We start from the raw sequence: 18,888 nt of genomic DNA on the forward strand, positions 1-18,888 counted from the left end.
AAGAATATCGGTGCATTAATATGCCGATTCCTTTTTAATATTAATATATAGTTTGTAAATAAGCTGTACTTATGCTAATAAGCATTAATTTATTCAGTCAGTGATTGCTGAGCTTTAACCACAGAGAAGCTGTGCAGATGAAAAATTCATTGGCTGCTCCACTGTGGAGTTGGTGAGAGAGGGTTCAGCTACAATTTATGCCTCCTAACTAGGATTCCAACTGCAGTTTCCTGAAAACAAAACTTTAACAAACCACCACAGACGGCTCTCAGACAGAACTCCTGCCAGCACAAATGAAACTAGTTAATAGTACACGCAGCATTCACTCTATGAGGCTTTATTGACCAATGTGTTTTCATAATGTCGACTGCTCTTAAATTTTATACCAGAAAAAAAAAGAGAATGAAACTGTGAGAATTATTCAAATTGTGTCAGTTGTAATTTGTCTTCAAATATATGTAAATCAAAACCATCACTTTCACAATGTAAAAGCCATGCACATACTTCACCAGGGCAGAAGAGAATCGAGGTTAGAAACTCATATTTATTTATGAAACACAGCTAGAAAGACTGAATATTAACAGGAAAAGTCAACTGAGATGTATATCAAATGCATAACTTTCTGATCTGGGTGGGCAATATGGCAAATTATATATATATATATATATATATATATATATATATATATATATATATATATATATCAATACTTCACAACATTTTTATGATGCACAGTATCACAAAAATTCACGCAATATTGTGTTTTCCTTAAGTTTGATAAGTTAAAACAGACAGAAAATAATCAGCAATGCCACATTTAAAACACTACCAAAGCCTATGACCACAAGTTGTATTAAGCATTTCGGATATTGTGCTGCACTTTATCCATTTAAACAGGACTGATCATGCTCTCTATGTAAAGAAACATGCAGATAATCAGTCATTTTTAAGCACCAATGCTATGAAAATATGCTTATTTTAACATAATGTCATGTAGTTTATCATGATAATGATAAATGTAACGATACTGCCCAACCCTACTTTCTGATACACTGACTTGACAGACATCAGAGCAGATCCGCAGGAAGTGGAGTGAGTATATGAGAATGTTCTGAGCACAAACTGAAATACACCTTTCACTCACAAACTGGTTCTGCTCTGTGGCTGGGTACACAAAACTCTCATACAGAACCAAACAGCAGATTTTATAATCCTCTACAGATAATCAAACAATTGATCTACTACAGATTTCCACTAATGTTCACAAGATATATGCTTACTTCATTGGGATGAAAAATGAACTGCAAGTATGAATAACTGCATGACTTTAACCAAGTTATTCTATGTATTTCAGATAATATTATCAGTCTGTCCTAAAGAGACCAGTGAAGATGCATCATTACTGTGAGATCTGATTCAGAGCTAATGGCATAACACAGAAGAGTAGATGTTTGGCAATAACAAACAATGTGGGGTGGAACTTGGGCTTCCAGCTGTTCACTTTTGGACCAATGGTACCTTTACTATTTTGAACACCTTGTCAGTCTGGTTTTGCTCCAGCTGAAATCTGGAAACCCTAGGTGGGGCCACAACAGACAAAAATCTATATGTGAGGAAAATGTGTTTGCTCTTGTGTGCTGCTGAAAAAAGCTGTTTTTTCTAGCAGGCCCCCCTCAGCTGCTACCCCACTTAAACATCAAATCAGCTACTTATGATACAATTAAAGCATTATTATTGAATTCTTCACTGTACTGTTGACATATTTCATGTGCACTGTCATGCATATTGCCTTAGCCTTCACTACATTCTACTGTGTATTTTGCATGACTGTTTTCTGGTTGGACCACCACTGTACAATAACTTTACTTGTACTGGTCTCACACAGAAATGGAACCTTCAAACCTAGACACTTGTAATATAAATAATGTGTATATTTGGCCTGTACACTAGAATTCCACTTGGTGACTTGCTGCCTGGCCAGTGGTCAGAGCCAAAGAGCAATCAGAGCCAAAATACAAGAAATGATTTAGCCTTTGACATCTGTAGCCTGACCGGTTCCACATGTGTCAGGCATGTCAGGTCTTTGAGTGGAAAAATTGAGGAACTCAAAGGAAGGCAGAGGGAGAGGAGGGGGACAAATGAAGCTACCAGAGAGCCATCTGGTGTGTGTAGTGCCAGGGGTCACATACACTTCCTCCTTATTCCCTGCCTGTGTTCATCAAACAGTGGCAGCCCGACATAAGCCCACCGGTGCAGAGGCCTGCACAGCTAATTGCCCCCCAGAGCAACATGTGAGCGGGGGGGAGAGGAGAGGGACGAAAGTGGAGCAACTATAGTGTCAGGCTTTGCGTCTCATTTTTTTGACACTCGAGCAGACAAGCTCTCAGATCTTTAATTGAGTGCCTCTGTGAGTAGAAGCTTTGGTGAAGTGAGTGAGGTGCAGCCACTGATACTATCACAACCAATGAAGGGGTGGCTAGGGCTTAGTGCCACATACTGCTACACACATTGATAAACTGACGTTTTTTGAATTTTCTATTTTCTTTGAAGCTTTAAAGCACCAATTAAAGCCTTCATAACCTAAATCTGAAGAAATATGCCTTTATTATTCACAGAAATGTAGGAAAAACATGGTGGAAATCTCAGAGCAGCCTTCAATAAGATAAGGCCCAACACTGCCATGAAATAAAACCTAAACATGCAGAGTAATTAGTTAGACTGTCGAATAAGGAAGTGATTTTATACTAACAGGTTTGGAGGTAAATCACAAGCCTGTCTGTTAAGATAAAAAAAAAAACACTGCTGGGCTGCATATTGCAGGTAATGAGAGGAAGCACTTAAAGCGTAAACAGGCATCAGAAGCATCGCTATCAGCAGAAAACACCTGCTGTTCAGCCCCCAGTGGATATTCCTCCAACAATGTGGTTCCTTTGCACAGGTCGGAATGTCAGAATGTATCATTATTCCCTCAGTGAGTCAAATCTGAAAGCATCATCTGATCTCCTTTACAAAGTCTCTTCCCAGGAACGCTTCCGCTGCCTCCTGCTCTTTTCCTCTCATTCCATTTGCCAGATGATTTCCAAAGCTCAGGAGAGCAGAGAGATAGCGCAGATGAGAGGAATGCAGGAATGACAGTAAATTAATGAGTGTGATGCAGTGATTAGAGGAGATGACTGCCCACAGCCAGAACGCTCAGTATGCTGTCATAATAGCTGTGCATTTGTGCAGCTGTAATAGCAAATGGAGTGAGTAAAGCAGTAGGAAAAGAGGTGGGGGGGGGGGGGGGGGGGGGGGCAGTTGGAGCAGACAGAAAAGAAAGTGATCCTTCATCTGCACATCCGGAGCTCTGGAGTACTGCTACACATTGTAGAAAAACATACCACAGAGCATTTATATTGCTATTGTCTGTGATTGTGACATATCTTACAATATATAAAGCACATTGATAATCCCTTGATATGATTTTAAAGATAGGCCTGTATTATCTTGACCAAAATAGTTTACATTATATGTCTATCCAGACACCCTTTCTAGTTAGTGAATTTAGCTGGTGCACTGCAGTGGCACAGTTTGTATATCTCAAGAGAAAAGCACTGCCAATAGAATGAGATGCTCTTGAGCAGCCACGCATGAGCCTGAAGTTACCATGTTCAATGCCAAGTGTTGGCTAAAGGGGTATAAAGCCTCCCAGTGTTAGGCTGTGGAGCAGTTGAACTCTGTTCTCTAGAGTGATGGAGCTCCATCCAACACCTCTGGGATGAGCTGGAGTGGAGTTTGTGATCCAGACCTAAACATCCAACATCAGAACCTGACTTCAGTAATGTTCTTGTGGCTGAATACATTCAAATCCTAACAGCAATGTTCCAACATCTAGTGTAAAGCCTTTCCAGGAAAGTAGAGGCTGTTACTGTAAAAAGTGTTGGATGAGCAGGGGTCTACAAACTTTTGGACATAGAGTACTGAAAATAATTTGTAAACCTATTTTTCTAGGGCAGTAAACATGTGTATGTTCAAAAACGCTAACATTAGGATAAATACAAACAAGTGAAATATATGCTGTGTTTTCATGCATGTGTTTTACACGTCCACATTTCCAAAGCTCTCCTTGATGAAGCCCAGTATTTCTGCTAATCAATCCTTCATTAAATCAAGTGTGCTGCTGATGGACTTTAACAAATCCATACAATGGCTGGAGATGTCAGGAACAGTGATCTTCTAACTGTATTCTTCTAGCCAAGAACTGTATTTACATTTACTGACAAGATAAATAATTTTTAATAACTGTCACAGCTACCTAAGACCGTTGCACAGTACTGTATATTGTATGTTTATCTGCATTGTGTGAATGCCTTCATTTATCTAAGCATTCAAAGAACTTCAGGATGCACACAGCACACCAACATTTAGTGACTGATCATTAGCCTACAAAACAATTTGTTAATCACAATATTACCCTCTACAATACTGACATCACAGAAGGCTACGATTTGTAAATGAGCACTTTAACCAATTAAAATGTTTTTGCCGTGAGCATCTTGACCAAATCACAGGTCCTGGTTCTGTGCATGTTCTGTTGAATCAATATGTTAATTTAGTCCAAAAATAGCTAATTATTTTGGTCTAACTAATGCAGTCCAATCATTAACCATGGCATATTATTTGTTCACCAATGTGTTTCAAATGTATTGCAAGGTGCATCACAACTGCAATATATAGCAATATAATCACAATACTAGTGTTTTGTCTGTATTGTCAGACATAACATGCTCATGTGCATATAACCAGATTGCTGTAAGTCAAAACGGCAATAATGATTAAAAACAAAACGTTGCCCTTCCTGGTGATAATTCAGCTAATGGTGAATCCAAACAAACAAAAACAAATAAATAAAAATGTAATGTCAATTTTCAATATCAAGATCTACCATAAACCCCATAATCTGAAACTTAACATTGCAAGACCATCCCTTCCACGAGCATCTGTACATCACTGTGTTCCAATTTTTTTTTTATCTCCAAACAATGAGGCGACAGACTTTAGAAATGAATAAAATACGCCATTCCAAAGTGTCATTTCACACTATTGGAACAGCAGCTAGAATATTTTCCTTGTCTCATGCCAGATTTTCTTAAGACAAGCCAATCTCTTCTAAGTGGGCTCCTGTCTCTGTGCAAAGATGTTCCTATTGACATATGGTAAGCGGAGGTACGTTCTACCCTGGAATCTATCCTTCCAAGCATGAAATAAAAAGAACACATACAATGTAATAGGATTAGTTCACAGAAATGAGCCATGTTGATCAGCACTTAATATAATATATTTGCTCTGACTTAATGCCAGCAGCAGGAGACGCGAGCGGATGTGTAAATCTCCGAAGAGGAGCTGAAGCTCATGCTTGGTGGGGCAAAAGCATTTGAACAAATTCAAATGAATCAAGCAGACTAAGGTATCATCATATATCATTCAAAGCTCCCAAACAGACTGTCCTCCCTCAAATGGCCTGGAAATAAAGAAATCTCCAAGCTAGTGATGCAATTTGGTGGATCACAACAAAAACTAGTATGTAGAAAAAGAAATTCATCATCTACAGTGGACTATTCTGTAAGATGGCTGATAACATCATCTATCAAAGCTCAACACAAAGATGGAAGAAAAAATTTAACAAGATGAACAGCTCTTGACATTATGATGGACTAGCATAGCTTAACGAGAGTTCTGAAGGTGCCGTTATATGTTTCCAGAGCAGTGACATGTATATAATGAGCAAACTCACTCATGGGGCAGAAACAATCAAAATCAGTGTTACAGAAGTGCTGTGGTGTGGATTTGGAGTGGGCCCATTCATATGGACATCATTATGATTTATTCTACAATGTATAACACAATAAGAAACACTGTGGTGCTAAATGACATGGACCATGCTATTGCTTTTAACCCTTTCGTACCCAACATCTAGTCAGCAATGCATTTTGGCGATATCTGGCAATATATGTCTCTAGAGTAGTTATGGCAATTATGTTCATGTCACGCATAGAAAAAATGCATCAGAATGTGGAACAGGAGCTGTCTGTGTATTTCCCTGTTTTCTATTAGTATATAGAAAAGAAGTAGTATGCTGCCTTTATTGTTGGAAGAACTGGAAAGCAGGCGTACTTCAAACAACATTTTGCTGCTAAATGGCATCTTTTTGACCAAAACAATGCAGTGCTCTGAGTTTATAAGGCATGGTGTGGACCACTTGCTGATACCACCTGCAACATTTGCTCTCTCCCTGACTGTAAACTGGTCCACAGGGTGTCAAATGGTTGTCTGTGTCAATGCATAGAGCCATTAGCGGTGGTGAGATTGTTTTAATGGCCCAAATCTTATATTTTTCTTGTATTTTATTTCTTTCCTTGAGTTCCAGTTGTAACATTTGTTGAGGAGAAATTTACCAAACGTGATCATAATTAACTTGTACAAGACCATTTTTGGCAGTGTGTCTTGACTGATATAGGTGAATGCGCTCTGTTCTGACCGGCAGCCCCATATTGTGCCTGAAAACTGAAACTCTAATACAAAAGAGTGGGGCTAAAGTGTTGCAGGCTGAACAATCAGGAAACAGACGCAAAGCAATCTAGCCAATCTTCAAGCTGGCCAACGATCTGGCTAAACATGGAAATAAGCACATGGTCTGAGTGTCTGCAGAACCAGACTGGTTGGAGCAGAATGACCATAACTAAAAGAAACCCCAAATGAAGTAATATTAATATAAAATGCAACAATGGTCTCGGCTCAGCAACCAAGGGCAACAGCGTGCCCCCACCCCCTCCATTTATTTACCAGCCTGTGATCATGCGTCCTAGGTCATGTCTGTGACCCATCATCTGTCAGTGTGGACCCATGGGGACAGCCCGGGGGACTCTATTACCAGCCAGGCTGCTCTTATGATTGGGAAAGGTCTATTATGGGGAGTCATGCTGGCTGGGTGTCAATTGTTATTAATAAACTTGACAGGAGGAAACAGGATGGAGTCTTACCTCATATTCCAACTCATCCGTCCTCTCAGCATCAGCCGGCATGGTGGAGAGGTACTCGCTTCCTTCATAATACTCTTGACCGATGGTGTGCAGAGAATGGCAGCTATGGGCAAAGAGAGAGAATGTGCAATGGAAAAACTGTGTTTTGAATTTATATGACTCAGCTGTGTCATTCTGTTGCACATGACTCAAATGTGTTTCAAAATGTGAGTGAATTGTGTTACATCAACACGATTCATGGCAAAAGAAAAACACTGATGATCTACATTTGTTTTGTGTAAAATTTTATTCATTCATTTATTCAACTGACCTGAAATTTGCAGCTTACCAAATGAGTAGTTCACAAAAAAGTAGCAGAGAAATTGTGCTGAAAGTTAATTCTGGCTCCCAAGTGGTGACATATAACGCTGTATTTACATTAGAGTGAAGCAAAATGCTTACCCCGCTGTTTGTTTGCCACTTTGCAGGTTTGTCACTAAAATGCAAATACGTAAAGGTGCCCAGGCAGAGCTGTAACCTAATTAAGCTCTGATGAAATGCAGGTTAAAAAAAAAAAAAAAAAAGGTCTAATATTCTTTTTAAGAATGTGAACTAATTTAAAAATATCCCACTAATTTTTTCCATCAACACCTATTTTAGAGAACAGATTTAATAATGTATAATAATAATAATAATAATAATAATAATAATAATGTGATCTGCCCTGCGATGGACTGGCGACCTGTCCAGGGTGTATCCTGCCTTCCGCCCGATGACCGCTGGGATAGGCTCCAGCACCCCCCCGCGACCCTGACGGCGAAGCGGCTTAGAAAATGGATGGATGGATGGATAATGTGATCCAAAATGTTAAACAGAGCAGCCCGTTTCAACATTCTGACTGGCTGCTGCCCAGCAAAATTTCTTCTGATTTGCATATTATTGAGAAAAGCTTCACTTTTTATTGCTTTCAGCATGCTGAAATATATACTATGGTATAGTGTAGTGGGTAACACCTCTGCCTTCTACGCTGTAGACTGTCAAAAGTCGCTCTGAATAAAAGCGTCTTCCAAATGCCATAAATGAAATTAACTGCAGCAGTTTCTATAGAAATGAGTGAGATGTAATTGAAAATCACCCCACTTTGCTTAACGTAAACGCAAGAACTGGGCTTACTGTCAACACATTGTCAATTTAGTCACCGGCGATTCCACAGCCATCTGAGAGCGAAGCCAAAGTCTGGTCTCACTAAATTGCCCTTCCTCTCCCCATCACACTGCACAATGCCTGTTAGCTGTCCAACAACACTGTGTTAGTTTTTTCAAAGAGATGCTGGCTAAAGTGTCTCAGAGGAAGCACACACTAGTGTCCACAGACTAAATATCCAGCCACACCATCTATTTCAATCCATATCATGTTTGTAAGTAGGAGAAATATTTTATTATGATTTACTTATTGATGTGTATATTTATGTTCTGTACAAAAAAAGCATAGTGAGGGAGATGGAGAGATGAGTTGCGAGTGAATGTTGTGACTGAAGGTATGAGCAGCTGGAAAAAGGAAAGGCATGTCACAGCTTCTAATCACCCCCCCACCCCCCAATGCACAGTGTCTTTGTCCTTTCCTGTGACGGCAATGACAGGTGAGTAAAATGTCTGTCATACATTCTCAATGATGATGTCATGAGAGGAATAGGACATTGTCTCTAATTAATCACTATAAAGCCTTCAGTCCATAATGAAGCCCCCTCCTCCTTATCCTGTACCCTTGTCCTTGGGGAGAACACACAAACAAGCCCACTTTTATAACACGGGAGATTATTCCAGACAACCAGGAAAAGAAATATACTCTTCCATATGCTGCTATATGCGGGAATATGTAAATCATGACAAACAATATGTACGCAAACAGGACTGACAAAAAACAGCCAATGCAAGTTTTATACATTATAAATAATTTGTTGCACTGCATTTTAGATGTATAAAAATACAGCAGCAGTACAGCAATGGCATACAGGATGGACATTTCACTGTATATCACCCACAAACCACTTTGTATAACCAGCTATGTATTGTAAATGCAAGAATGGTTTATTTTTTGCATCTGCCATGTGGTGTGCCCCGCTGAGTATATGAATACAGCAAAATTGCATCTGTTTTATGATCTGCTCTGAGATACACTGAGACAAAACACATTTTGTTGGATCTATAAAATCTCTATTCTGTCTGCGGCATCTGATGGCACATGAGGAGCCAACAGCAGTGTTGGTTTTATGGCAGGTTGATTACATTGGGATCCTGCTACAGGATGTAGGAATAAATTTCATCTTAATGTAGGTGTCTATGCTTTTCTATTTTATAGGTCAATTTACTTTTAATTACCTTGTAAAGCTCACACTACTGCAGAGGAACACTGAGAGGCTCTGGTTATGACAAGAACATCTTCAACTAAAAGTTCTGTGATCATTAGTTAGTGAGTTCTAAAATGAGATGATATGACAAAAAAGGTTTACAACACTCTATATTAAAGCTTATAAAAGTACTTCTTGTGCTTCTACAATGGGATATCCAACCAAGTCCACCGAGTTCTTCTGGGTATATAATGACTATTAAGGAATTGTGAAGTCCAAATCAAAGCACGTACCACGAATGGAATTTCAAAATGAAACACGGGTCATGCATGGGTGACAAATTTTTACACAATTAATTATTGAAAGGCCATTGTGCCGTATTAATTACGTCCCCTACATGCAGTCTCTGTCTGCACGTGAGAGAGCTTGTCTCAATTGACTTTGCATTCTGTAAGAAAAGCTCCACACAGCTTGTTTGCCATTTGTCTCTGGGGAAGAAACCTAGATATTCTTTATGCAAAACTTTATCTTGTTCACAGTTTGTGACTCCTTTGAGAGGAACTTGAGAACAAGCACAAGTAAATTAAAAAGAAAAGAAACAAGCACTCTGGTTTTCTTTGTTGTTTTCCAGGAAACCCCCAGATGCTCTTAAAGTTCATTAAGAATCCAGAGCCTTTATTTAGGAACACATATAGACTGAAGAGTTTGTGGAGGTGAATTACAAAGTCTAGTGCTCATGTTATAAACTTAACTTAAGGCTAGAATGAAACTAAACTTTCTACTCCAGCAGAAAACTCAGCAGGCTTGAACATGGTGGAGATCTGTACTCCTGCAGATGCCCATGGGACCTGTGTGGGAGGGAAACCAGCCAACTGCAGTTGAGAGCAGGCCAAAGCATGCATAAAGAGAAATCCCACAAATTACTGAAAATCCTGAATAAAGTAGAACCAGTTTACCAAATTAATTTACCAAATCATTACATTACATATGTTGCGATGGTTTGGACATGTGTTGAGGAGGAATAGTGGATATATTGGTCAAAGAATGTTGGAGATGGAGCTGCCGGTTAGAAGGAGAAGAGGTAGACCTCAGAGAAGGTTTATGGATGTAGTGAAGGTGGACATGGAGATGGTTGGTGTAAAAGTAGAGGAGGCAGTGGAAAGGGCAAGATGGAGGCAGATGATCCGCTCTGGCGACCCCTAAAGCCTTTCTTCTCCATTCTGATGCTCGGTCTGCACTTAAGCAAGTTGCCATGTGATTGGCTGATTAGCTATTTGTGTTAACAAGCAACTGAAAAGGTGAACGTAATAAAGTGGTTGTGTGTGTGTGTGTGTGTGTGTGTGTGTGTGTGTGTGTGTGTGTATATATATATATATATATATATATATATATATATATATATATATATATATATGGATAATTGCTGTTGTCGAGACAAAACCTTGTATCTCCATTTTTTGTCTTTTTTTGACCTAATTTAAAAGTAATTCTGGTTTCACTGACATACATTAAATGTAATGTTATTTCCTTCTTCTGTAAAGTTACCATTTTGGAAATACTAGGTTTTGTTCTGACAACAGTGATGTGTGTGTATATATACACACACACACACACACACACACACACACACACACACACACAGTAGCAGCAGCAGAATATTAATTGAATTAAATTAATTAAATGAATCAAAATTAAACAGAAAATGTGCAAAAATTTAAGAACACTATATCTGGGGATGTACAATTTGGATTAAATATGAGAGTGAACTTACATTTAAGTCTGTGCACATACTATCACTCTTTTAGATTACTTTTTTGAAATAACCATTTTATATTCAATGTTAACTTGTGATACAAACTGACTCACTGATCTAACGTGTTTGGTGTACCTTTCATTTTAATATGCTGCATTTAAACCACTTTATACTTTGTATGTGCACAGTATGATACACGTGCTAACTTGCAAATGTAGGCCCTTTTTCTTGGATTTGAACAGACTGTTACCATAAACATTTATAATTTGTTAAAATAGGACTTGATTGGCTTGGATTCTAATCTCTCAGATTAGAAACATTTGTGTTCTGTGGTTCTCCTCAGGGTCAGCAGGTCTTACCTGTCTGAAAGCAGAAAGGGGCAGATGTCTGGCACGGGTGGGCTGCTTGGGCGGAGTTTGGCAAGAGCCATGATGTGCTCAAAGGTGATGTCTGTCTGCGTGCACACATCTACCAGATGAACATCCTGAGATGACCCTTGACCTCGTGGAAGAGGGTTCCGCCGGAGCACCTGGACCACGATGGGATCTTTGGCACTGCGGAAGGCCTCAACTGCTTCCTCATGACTGGCCCTCGATAAGTCCTTCCCATTCACCTGCAGAGGAGGTTACACATCAGAGTTGGTCATTCTTAACATATATACCCTTAAAGTCAATGTGGATCAAAAATCATAACACATTTTCCTTCCATACCATCATGTATGTCCAATTAAAACACAGTATAAGGGAGGATATCTGTGCTAACTGAGCATTTTCACTCTGTGGGGTGATGGAGTAGGAAGTAAAACATACTATTACTGGTTCATGCTATTTTTCTGGCCTGCCGGTTCACAGTGACATAAATCAGATGATGTTTTAGAGGTGAGCAAAAATCACTAGACTTTGATGGAAAAGAAATATGGAAAAATCACAAAAAGATTAATGAATGTTGTCTTTTAAATGACATATGTGACATGTTTAATATGACCAGGGATGTGAACTAACATGATAAAAAGGTTTACTTTAAAAAAGATCCCCGATAAGATTGTGGGGTTCTGGATGAAATCTTCGCAACAAACAATTACTCGACCATATAACTAATACAAATTCTATAGTGCTGTACAAGGTTTGCAGTGATAATGGTGCTCATATATATAACTGCAAACTGAAATGTTCAGATTCTATTTTAGTGCACATTCTCCTCATAGCCTTTCCAACGTTCTCAGCCATTTTAATAGGGCCTATGCTCAATTTGTAAAGAAAAACACATTCTTTCTAGGGTTAGGGAGAATCTTTAACTGCTAGGGAGAGCCAGTCCTTCATGGTTCTTTATAGATCCACTTTAAAAGGCTTATAACAGAAATGACTCTCCTCTAAAGATAAGTGGGGGTCATCAGAATCACTCTACTTGGGGCTTTTTTCTAAAGAGTGTGCTTTATTTGTTCCAATACTCCTCATCTCATAACACTTACTACCTTCAGGTTTTGACTTTCAAAAACGTACCCTATGCCTCATCATCTTTCAAATCTTCCTAAGAAAAAACAGGGATTAGGATCCTTTCTTCATCTTCATAACATCCTAGAGAGCTCTGCTGACATAATAGCACCGTTCCATAAGCTTACTAATGGAGCAGTGCCCTTGTTCAACCGCTGTGCAAAGGCAAAAAACAAGTTATTGGTCGAAAACACAATACAACTTACACAATAAAGGGCCTTGGCTTAGCCAGTAAGCCATGAAGTGTTTTCATATTTAGCCCTTAATCTATAATTAAGTGTTATTGGCCAGATCCAATTGGCAGCAATTAAAGCACACATGGGACCTGTGTGCTATTAATGAAAAGCATTTGCTCGCCCACTGAGCAGCAACCAAACAAAACTGCAATGTCATTACCTTTCAAATAATTAACTCCTTAATTCCACAGACTTAATTCTAAGCATATATCTACAAAATACTCAGTTCTGTCTCATTTAGTTTGCAAATGGGAAAACAGAGATGAATATCAGAGCCCATGCCTGAAATGAATGGTCTATTCACTCTTAAGTCCATGGGGGTCAGTGATTATGTATAATAATAGCAGGTTACTTTGCTGTGTCCCCTTGAGGTCAGTCTGTCTTTGCTTAAAATGGGCAATGTTATTCTGGTCTCACAAGAGAATAGCATCACAAGCAATGAATAATATCACTTTCTCTTAGTTGTCATGTGGAGTGCTGAACGTGTGTGATGTCCTATAAATAGGTCTGATCTAATAAGACAGAAAGTCATTAAGTCAGTATATAAGTCACTCTAGAGTTCAGCACAAATTCAAACAAATATCTGCTCCATTTATAATACATCGTTGTAAACAAATCAAGATGTATCAAATTTTGAAACTTGACAAAAGTAAACAAGTGAAACTTATACAAGCATTAATATTAGAGATAAAAATGGCAAATCCATTTGCCTCCCGAGTTACCACAGGGAAAATATCATGATTCTGATCCTGACAATGTCTGAAAAAAGGATGTAGTGGCAAAACAAGGCCTGGAGCTTAATATATAGAAAACAATCACGTTTAAATCGCCTTCACAATATTGGTCAGAAAAGTTGCAATTAGGAGACTTTCCCCAAATGTTCATTCTTATGGGCTGATATCATCATACAGGAAAAAAGGATAAATCAGATCCAGTCCTGTCACAAATCTATCATAAAATACCACATACTCACACTGCGTGATGTGCCATACATAAAATATCTCAAAATATTCGGCCGATGCATAAGGCTTTAACACTGGCATCAATACTGTAAAAGACAAACTGGTGTTGTGCCATAAAAAGGAAATTTTACATTAAGTGGGGTATATTACTGCCTGTAGTCTCAACATTTTATTTCCTTGAAAGACTTTCTTTTTCATGCTGTGTATAATTCACAACTTGATACTGATTAGCTATTGGAGCATTCATCCCCACAGCTAAATGAATGCTAAAGTAATTACATGCTTTTTCAGAATGCTATAAATTATAAATTAGTGCAGAATATGTTTCAAAAGAAGAACAGTGCTCAAACAGCAACTCTGCATCATTTAAAACATGTATCATCATCTTAAGTGGTCTGTATTCTCACTGAGAGAGTGCTTGGACCCCTCTATTTGCTGACTGAATTGAATATCTTTGCTCTGCACATGGCATATATATGGAGAGGAGGCCTGGTTCATTTCGTCCAGTAATTGGGAGCCAGAGAGAACAATACGGATGAAATACTCCTGTGAATAGGCTTTGAAATAGAAGATAAGAATCTGCTGCTTGAATATGGTCAAGCCAGCACAATTTTCCCCCTCAGCTTTTGAAATACTGCTTTCCTGCTAGCATTTCTTATCCATTAGGATTACTACAAAGAAAGAGTTGAGAGAGACAGAAAAAGAAAAGTCAGTGAGCGAGCAAGAGAGAAAAATGCTGCACTGTTGAGTTTGTTAGAAAAACAACACATACAAATTCATTCATTTAGTTGCTTAAGGCTAGTGTAAACAAATGAATAGAGAGTGTAAATGTATTTCATAACCCAATAATAGAACAAAGCACATTTTGCACAAACTACCAGGGCTCTTTTTGAGACTTTAAGCAAGCTGTGCTGATGGCATTTACAACACGGTGTTATCTGGACAATAGGTTATTTTAATAATGACAAGTGCTTTTGTATGTAACTATAACAACTATATGATTGATAAAACTCTACTTCAAAAGGGTGAAATTACAGGAAAAGCAAAGGAAACATTCTTAACTTCAATATCCGTTAATTCAACAAGACTTTTTTCCAAGTAACTGACCTGTCCATGCTCAGGAAGACATTTTTTCATAGTACCTGTTTCAAGGTTGGAAAGCTTTATAGAACACTGGCAAAAGTTCAAAAGTTCCACTGAATCTAGAAAGAAACATTTTTATTATGTAAGATAGAGATAACATTACTATTGTATGTGTGGAAGGTTCTGTAATCAAGCTATCATTAGTATGGTGGCAAATGTGTCATAGCTGTATGTTGTTAAAGGTTGTAAACTTGGTCCAACACTGCAACAGCTGTGGTGAATTGCATTTGTGGCCAGAGCTGGCCAACTGTGGACCTTTGCTATAGATCGCTGAAGTTGTGAGTCATTCTGTATTTAGCATCATGCCGATATTAACTATATTCGGTACTACAACTGCTGTGGTATTCTGTCACACCTGGCAATAGAGGAAGCGTTATCTCCTGGCAGAGATGGCCGAGATGCCTCAAGACCTTACGAAAGTTATGTGTCGCTTCTCTGCCGCTGATAAGCGCTCTCAATAACACTCCCTCTGAAGATGCTGCTCCTCTCACTGAAGTGACCTTTGTGTGAAGCAATGCTGCATTAATCAGCTAGGCAATAAAGTAGGTCATCTCTCCTGAGGGATGCTTACGACAAACATGTGCCAAGAGAAAAAGTGAAATGATCAGTAGCAGACATGGAAGCCATCTTTCTGGACCCACTTTCATCTTCCACTCTGCTTTACTGCATGGACCTAATCTGTGTCCCTTTTCTGCTAGTCAGCATTCAAAACCTATTGTTAACACCAGGTACCAGGCATCCGCTGAGGTTGAGCTTTGATTCTGGCGCTGAGTGAAAATGCCTCTGTTATGGCTGGGCAGTCCATTCCTGAAGCGGCGGGATTGGAGACAAAGAAGCCGAACTAGATAAATGAGCACGCCTATGGTTTATGACAGGCTGGGAGAAAAATGAACAAATGGTAAGTGCTAGCAATGCCTCTTGCAGCATCTAGCCTGATTGCGGATGTGGCCTTGCTGAAGGAAACGAAGCCATTTACAGCAGAAAGACGAAAGGAGGACTACTTCCTTATTGTTTACATGAGTGCCAGATGGACCAATTAATCCCATTTGAGGGACTGAATATTAATTCAGGGCATCTTGGGCCAGTGGCTTAGCACTAACGGTGTCAGAGTGTGCTCTAATACCACACAGATGTTCAAGGACAAGGAAGGCCATTCACAAGGCCAGTGCATGCAGAGAGTATAATGCTAATCCAGGGAGAATTTATAATTTAAAGAGATTAGCATCTTAACTTGGCAAAAAGTAATATGCTTTAAGAAGAAAATGACAGGCTAAGAGTGCACTATAGGACATGAAATCAGCTAAAAGGACCATAATTTGGCCCCACCCTATTCTGATGTGTATTTACTCCTAATAACGGAGTTATCATTCAATAATAACAGCCAATTACCATTAAAACATTCTTTGATTTTGAGGCAGAGGATATAAAGGAATTTAGGAATTTTAAAGATGTAACAATCTCTGAGCAATTCTGATCAAATTAAGCCAAGTTCTTCCTCCTCCAGCAAAGTTGTCTTTTCTGGAGATATTTTCAGAATGATTATATGGTGTTTACGCAGATGCTTGTGGCTCCAGAACACTGACAAACACACAAAGGCTGTCCTTGAGAAACTTCTCAGCATAATCCTTAAACTGGTGACATAATTAGCACTGCACACATGTTGAATATACAAAGTTAAAATTCCGTCCTCGCTAATGAATCTGGTTCAGTGCCAGTATACTAATTATTTTCACAGTGCTTGAATTTTTAATATATAAAGAATAGTGGACAATAAGATGGTGTGCAATGGCCAAACCAAGATGCATCTGGTAATGCCTGTACACAGGCACTCCACAGCTGTGGTGGGGAGAGAGCTGTTTTCTCATACTAAATCTCATAGGATGTCCTTTTGACTCTCAGAAAGCCATTGTAAACAAGCTAATGTCAAACCGTGAGTAAACAATCTCTTGACATGTCTTTCTTTACGCTTTAGTCCAATTTCTCTACACCTTTCAAAAATCTCTCTCAATCTCATCTCTCAAAAGTGGTTGTACAAAAGATGCTGAATATAATGTAATTCATCATGACTTTAGGGGATGCTTTCATAGTGAGGTACTTGTTCAGTTAAAAGATTTTTCACCACATTAAGCTACCAGTTGCCTGATATTTACAGATTGGCTCATCCATCCATCCATTTTCTAAGCCACTTCTCCATCAGGGTCGCGGCAGATTGGCTCATGTCTCAGTAATTCAAATAAGTGACAAATTGTCATTCTTTCATTCTCTTTCATGTGATATTTTCATTGTTTCAATTTATTTCATCTTTGCCATTGTACAATCATTCTAATCTACAATCAAGAGTAAATACAGTAAAAAGGTTACACAACAGAATCAACTAATTAACTACACACATGCACTCTTCTAACACCACTTCACAACTTCGGATCTACTGGAGACTAAAATGGTCAAGCTTACCCAAAACTGTGCCAATGCACAGTTTGGTAATAGTTTGGTATCTAGCCAAACAAACGTGCTGTGCAGAATCTAGTCCTTATTATAAATGATCAAATAAGATTAGTAGCTAAACAAGTCAGTAATTATAGGCTAATAATATTACCAACAGGGAAATGTAAACTATAAAGTAATTCTCTGTAACATACATTGTAATGAATTTGGATCATGATGACTATTTTTTGTGATATTTCTGCAGTTGATGATTTGGCTTAATTCACATTATTGCCTAAGCTTAGCTACTGATCACCTGTAGACACAACACCATCTTAAACATAATGTGTTTACACAACCTTTGATATTACACTCTAACATAGAGCCTGAACAAAATGAAAATTATGTGACAGATACTGTGATTGAAAATTTAGATGACCAATAATCTTAGTAGCTGTAATTTTATACGGTTAAAAAATGAGACTCCAAAAGTTTTATTTCAACAATGCTTTCTGCTTATCGGACTTAATTGTTCTTCATCGACAGGTTTCTCTTTCTTGTGTTATAACATATTAGCAACATGCTATATACTTTTACATGTTCACATGCTATATGCTTTTATATATTCTGTTATTTTAACCAGCAAGTTAGCAGCTATTAACTGTCAATTTCTATAAAGGTGCTTCATTTCTGTCAAAACTGATACGTTCACAGGACCTGAATATCATTTGATATTAGTCAACCACTATATTGTTTGGATCCTACTGTAAGTGCCTTAGTTGTTTTTAATCAGACATATTCCTCACTGTAATAAGGTAACACAGATAAAGCTATGAATCATATGTGCATAACAGGTTTTCTACACCTTTCAAAAGCAGAACAATAAAAATTTGACAGTCAAAGGCACGCCACAACAGCAGTAAGCAGGATGTAGGTCAGTAGAACCTCTGAGCAGTTTTACCCTGTTTACTACACAACCCCCAATATCCACACCGTGAGAGTGGACAGGCTGTGGGACGTCCTTCAAGTGGACTTGCCTCCAGTACAGTCTGCTTTAAACATCACAGCTGTGCAGCAAAGACCCTCATACAGCCAGGGGTTACAGACAGCTGCAGCTAACGGCTCTGAAGAGAAAAGTACTCTGAGATGAATAAGTAATAGGGGTGTAATGCAACTCCACTACCTGCAGGCTATCTGTATCTGTTCCTGCATTCAGATATGAAGCACATGATGACATTACACACAATCCACCCCCCCCACCCCCCACCCACACAAACACAGGAGGCAACAAATCTGTAAATAAAAGCAGATAAAAAGCAGGTTGATAGAAATTAGAATCAGTTTCATAGAAAAAAGAAACAAAAGAGGAGTTCATGGTTATTCATATCTGTTTAGAATGTATTATCTGTCCTGGGTGATATATTCCACACATCTTCAGTTACCGTATACTGGTACTCAATGATTTTAATATTGATCTCAGGAAAGAAAAAGTGCTACATACTAAAATACAGGTTTTTAGTCATAGCCACATTGAG

General features: G+C 38.6%; 1 protein-coding gene across 2 annotated transcripts in view; it reads right to left on the minus strand.

Moving 5' to 3' along the window:
• The window catches only part of LOC108428401 (PDZ domain-containing RING finger protein 4), a 164,014-nt gene that overhangs the window by 12,812 nt on the left and 132,314 nt on the right, over window positions 1-18,888 (minus strand). For both annotated transcript variants that reach the window (XM_017699373.2, XM_017699374.2), the window contains 2 exons: window positions 11,458-11,711; window positions 7,020-7,122 (listed from right to left, as the gene is read on the minus strand). In XM_017699373.2, the coding sequence (XP_017554862.1) occupies window positions 7,020-7,122; window positions 11,458-11,711 (357 nt within the window). The remainder of the gene's footprint in view (window positions 1-7,019; window positions 7,123-11,457; window positions 11,712-18,888) is intronic.

The sequence above is a fragment of the Pygocentrus nattereri genome, chromosome 11 (genome assembly GCF_015220715.1).
Source record: "Pygocentrus nattereri isolate fPygNat1 chromosome 11, fPygNat1.pri, whole genome shotgun sequence".
NCBI classification, from domain to species: domain Eukaryota; kingdom Metazoa; phylum Chordata; class Actinopteri; order Characiformes; family Serrasalmidae; genus Pygocentrus; species Pygocentrus nattereri.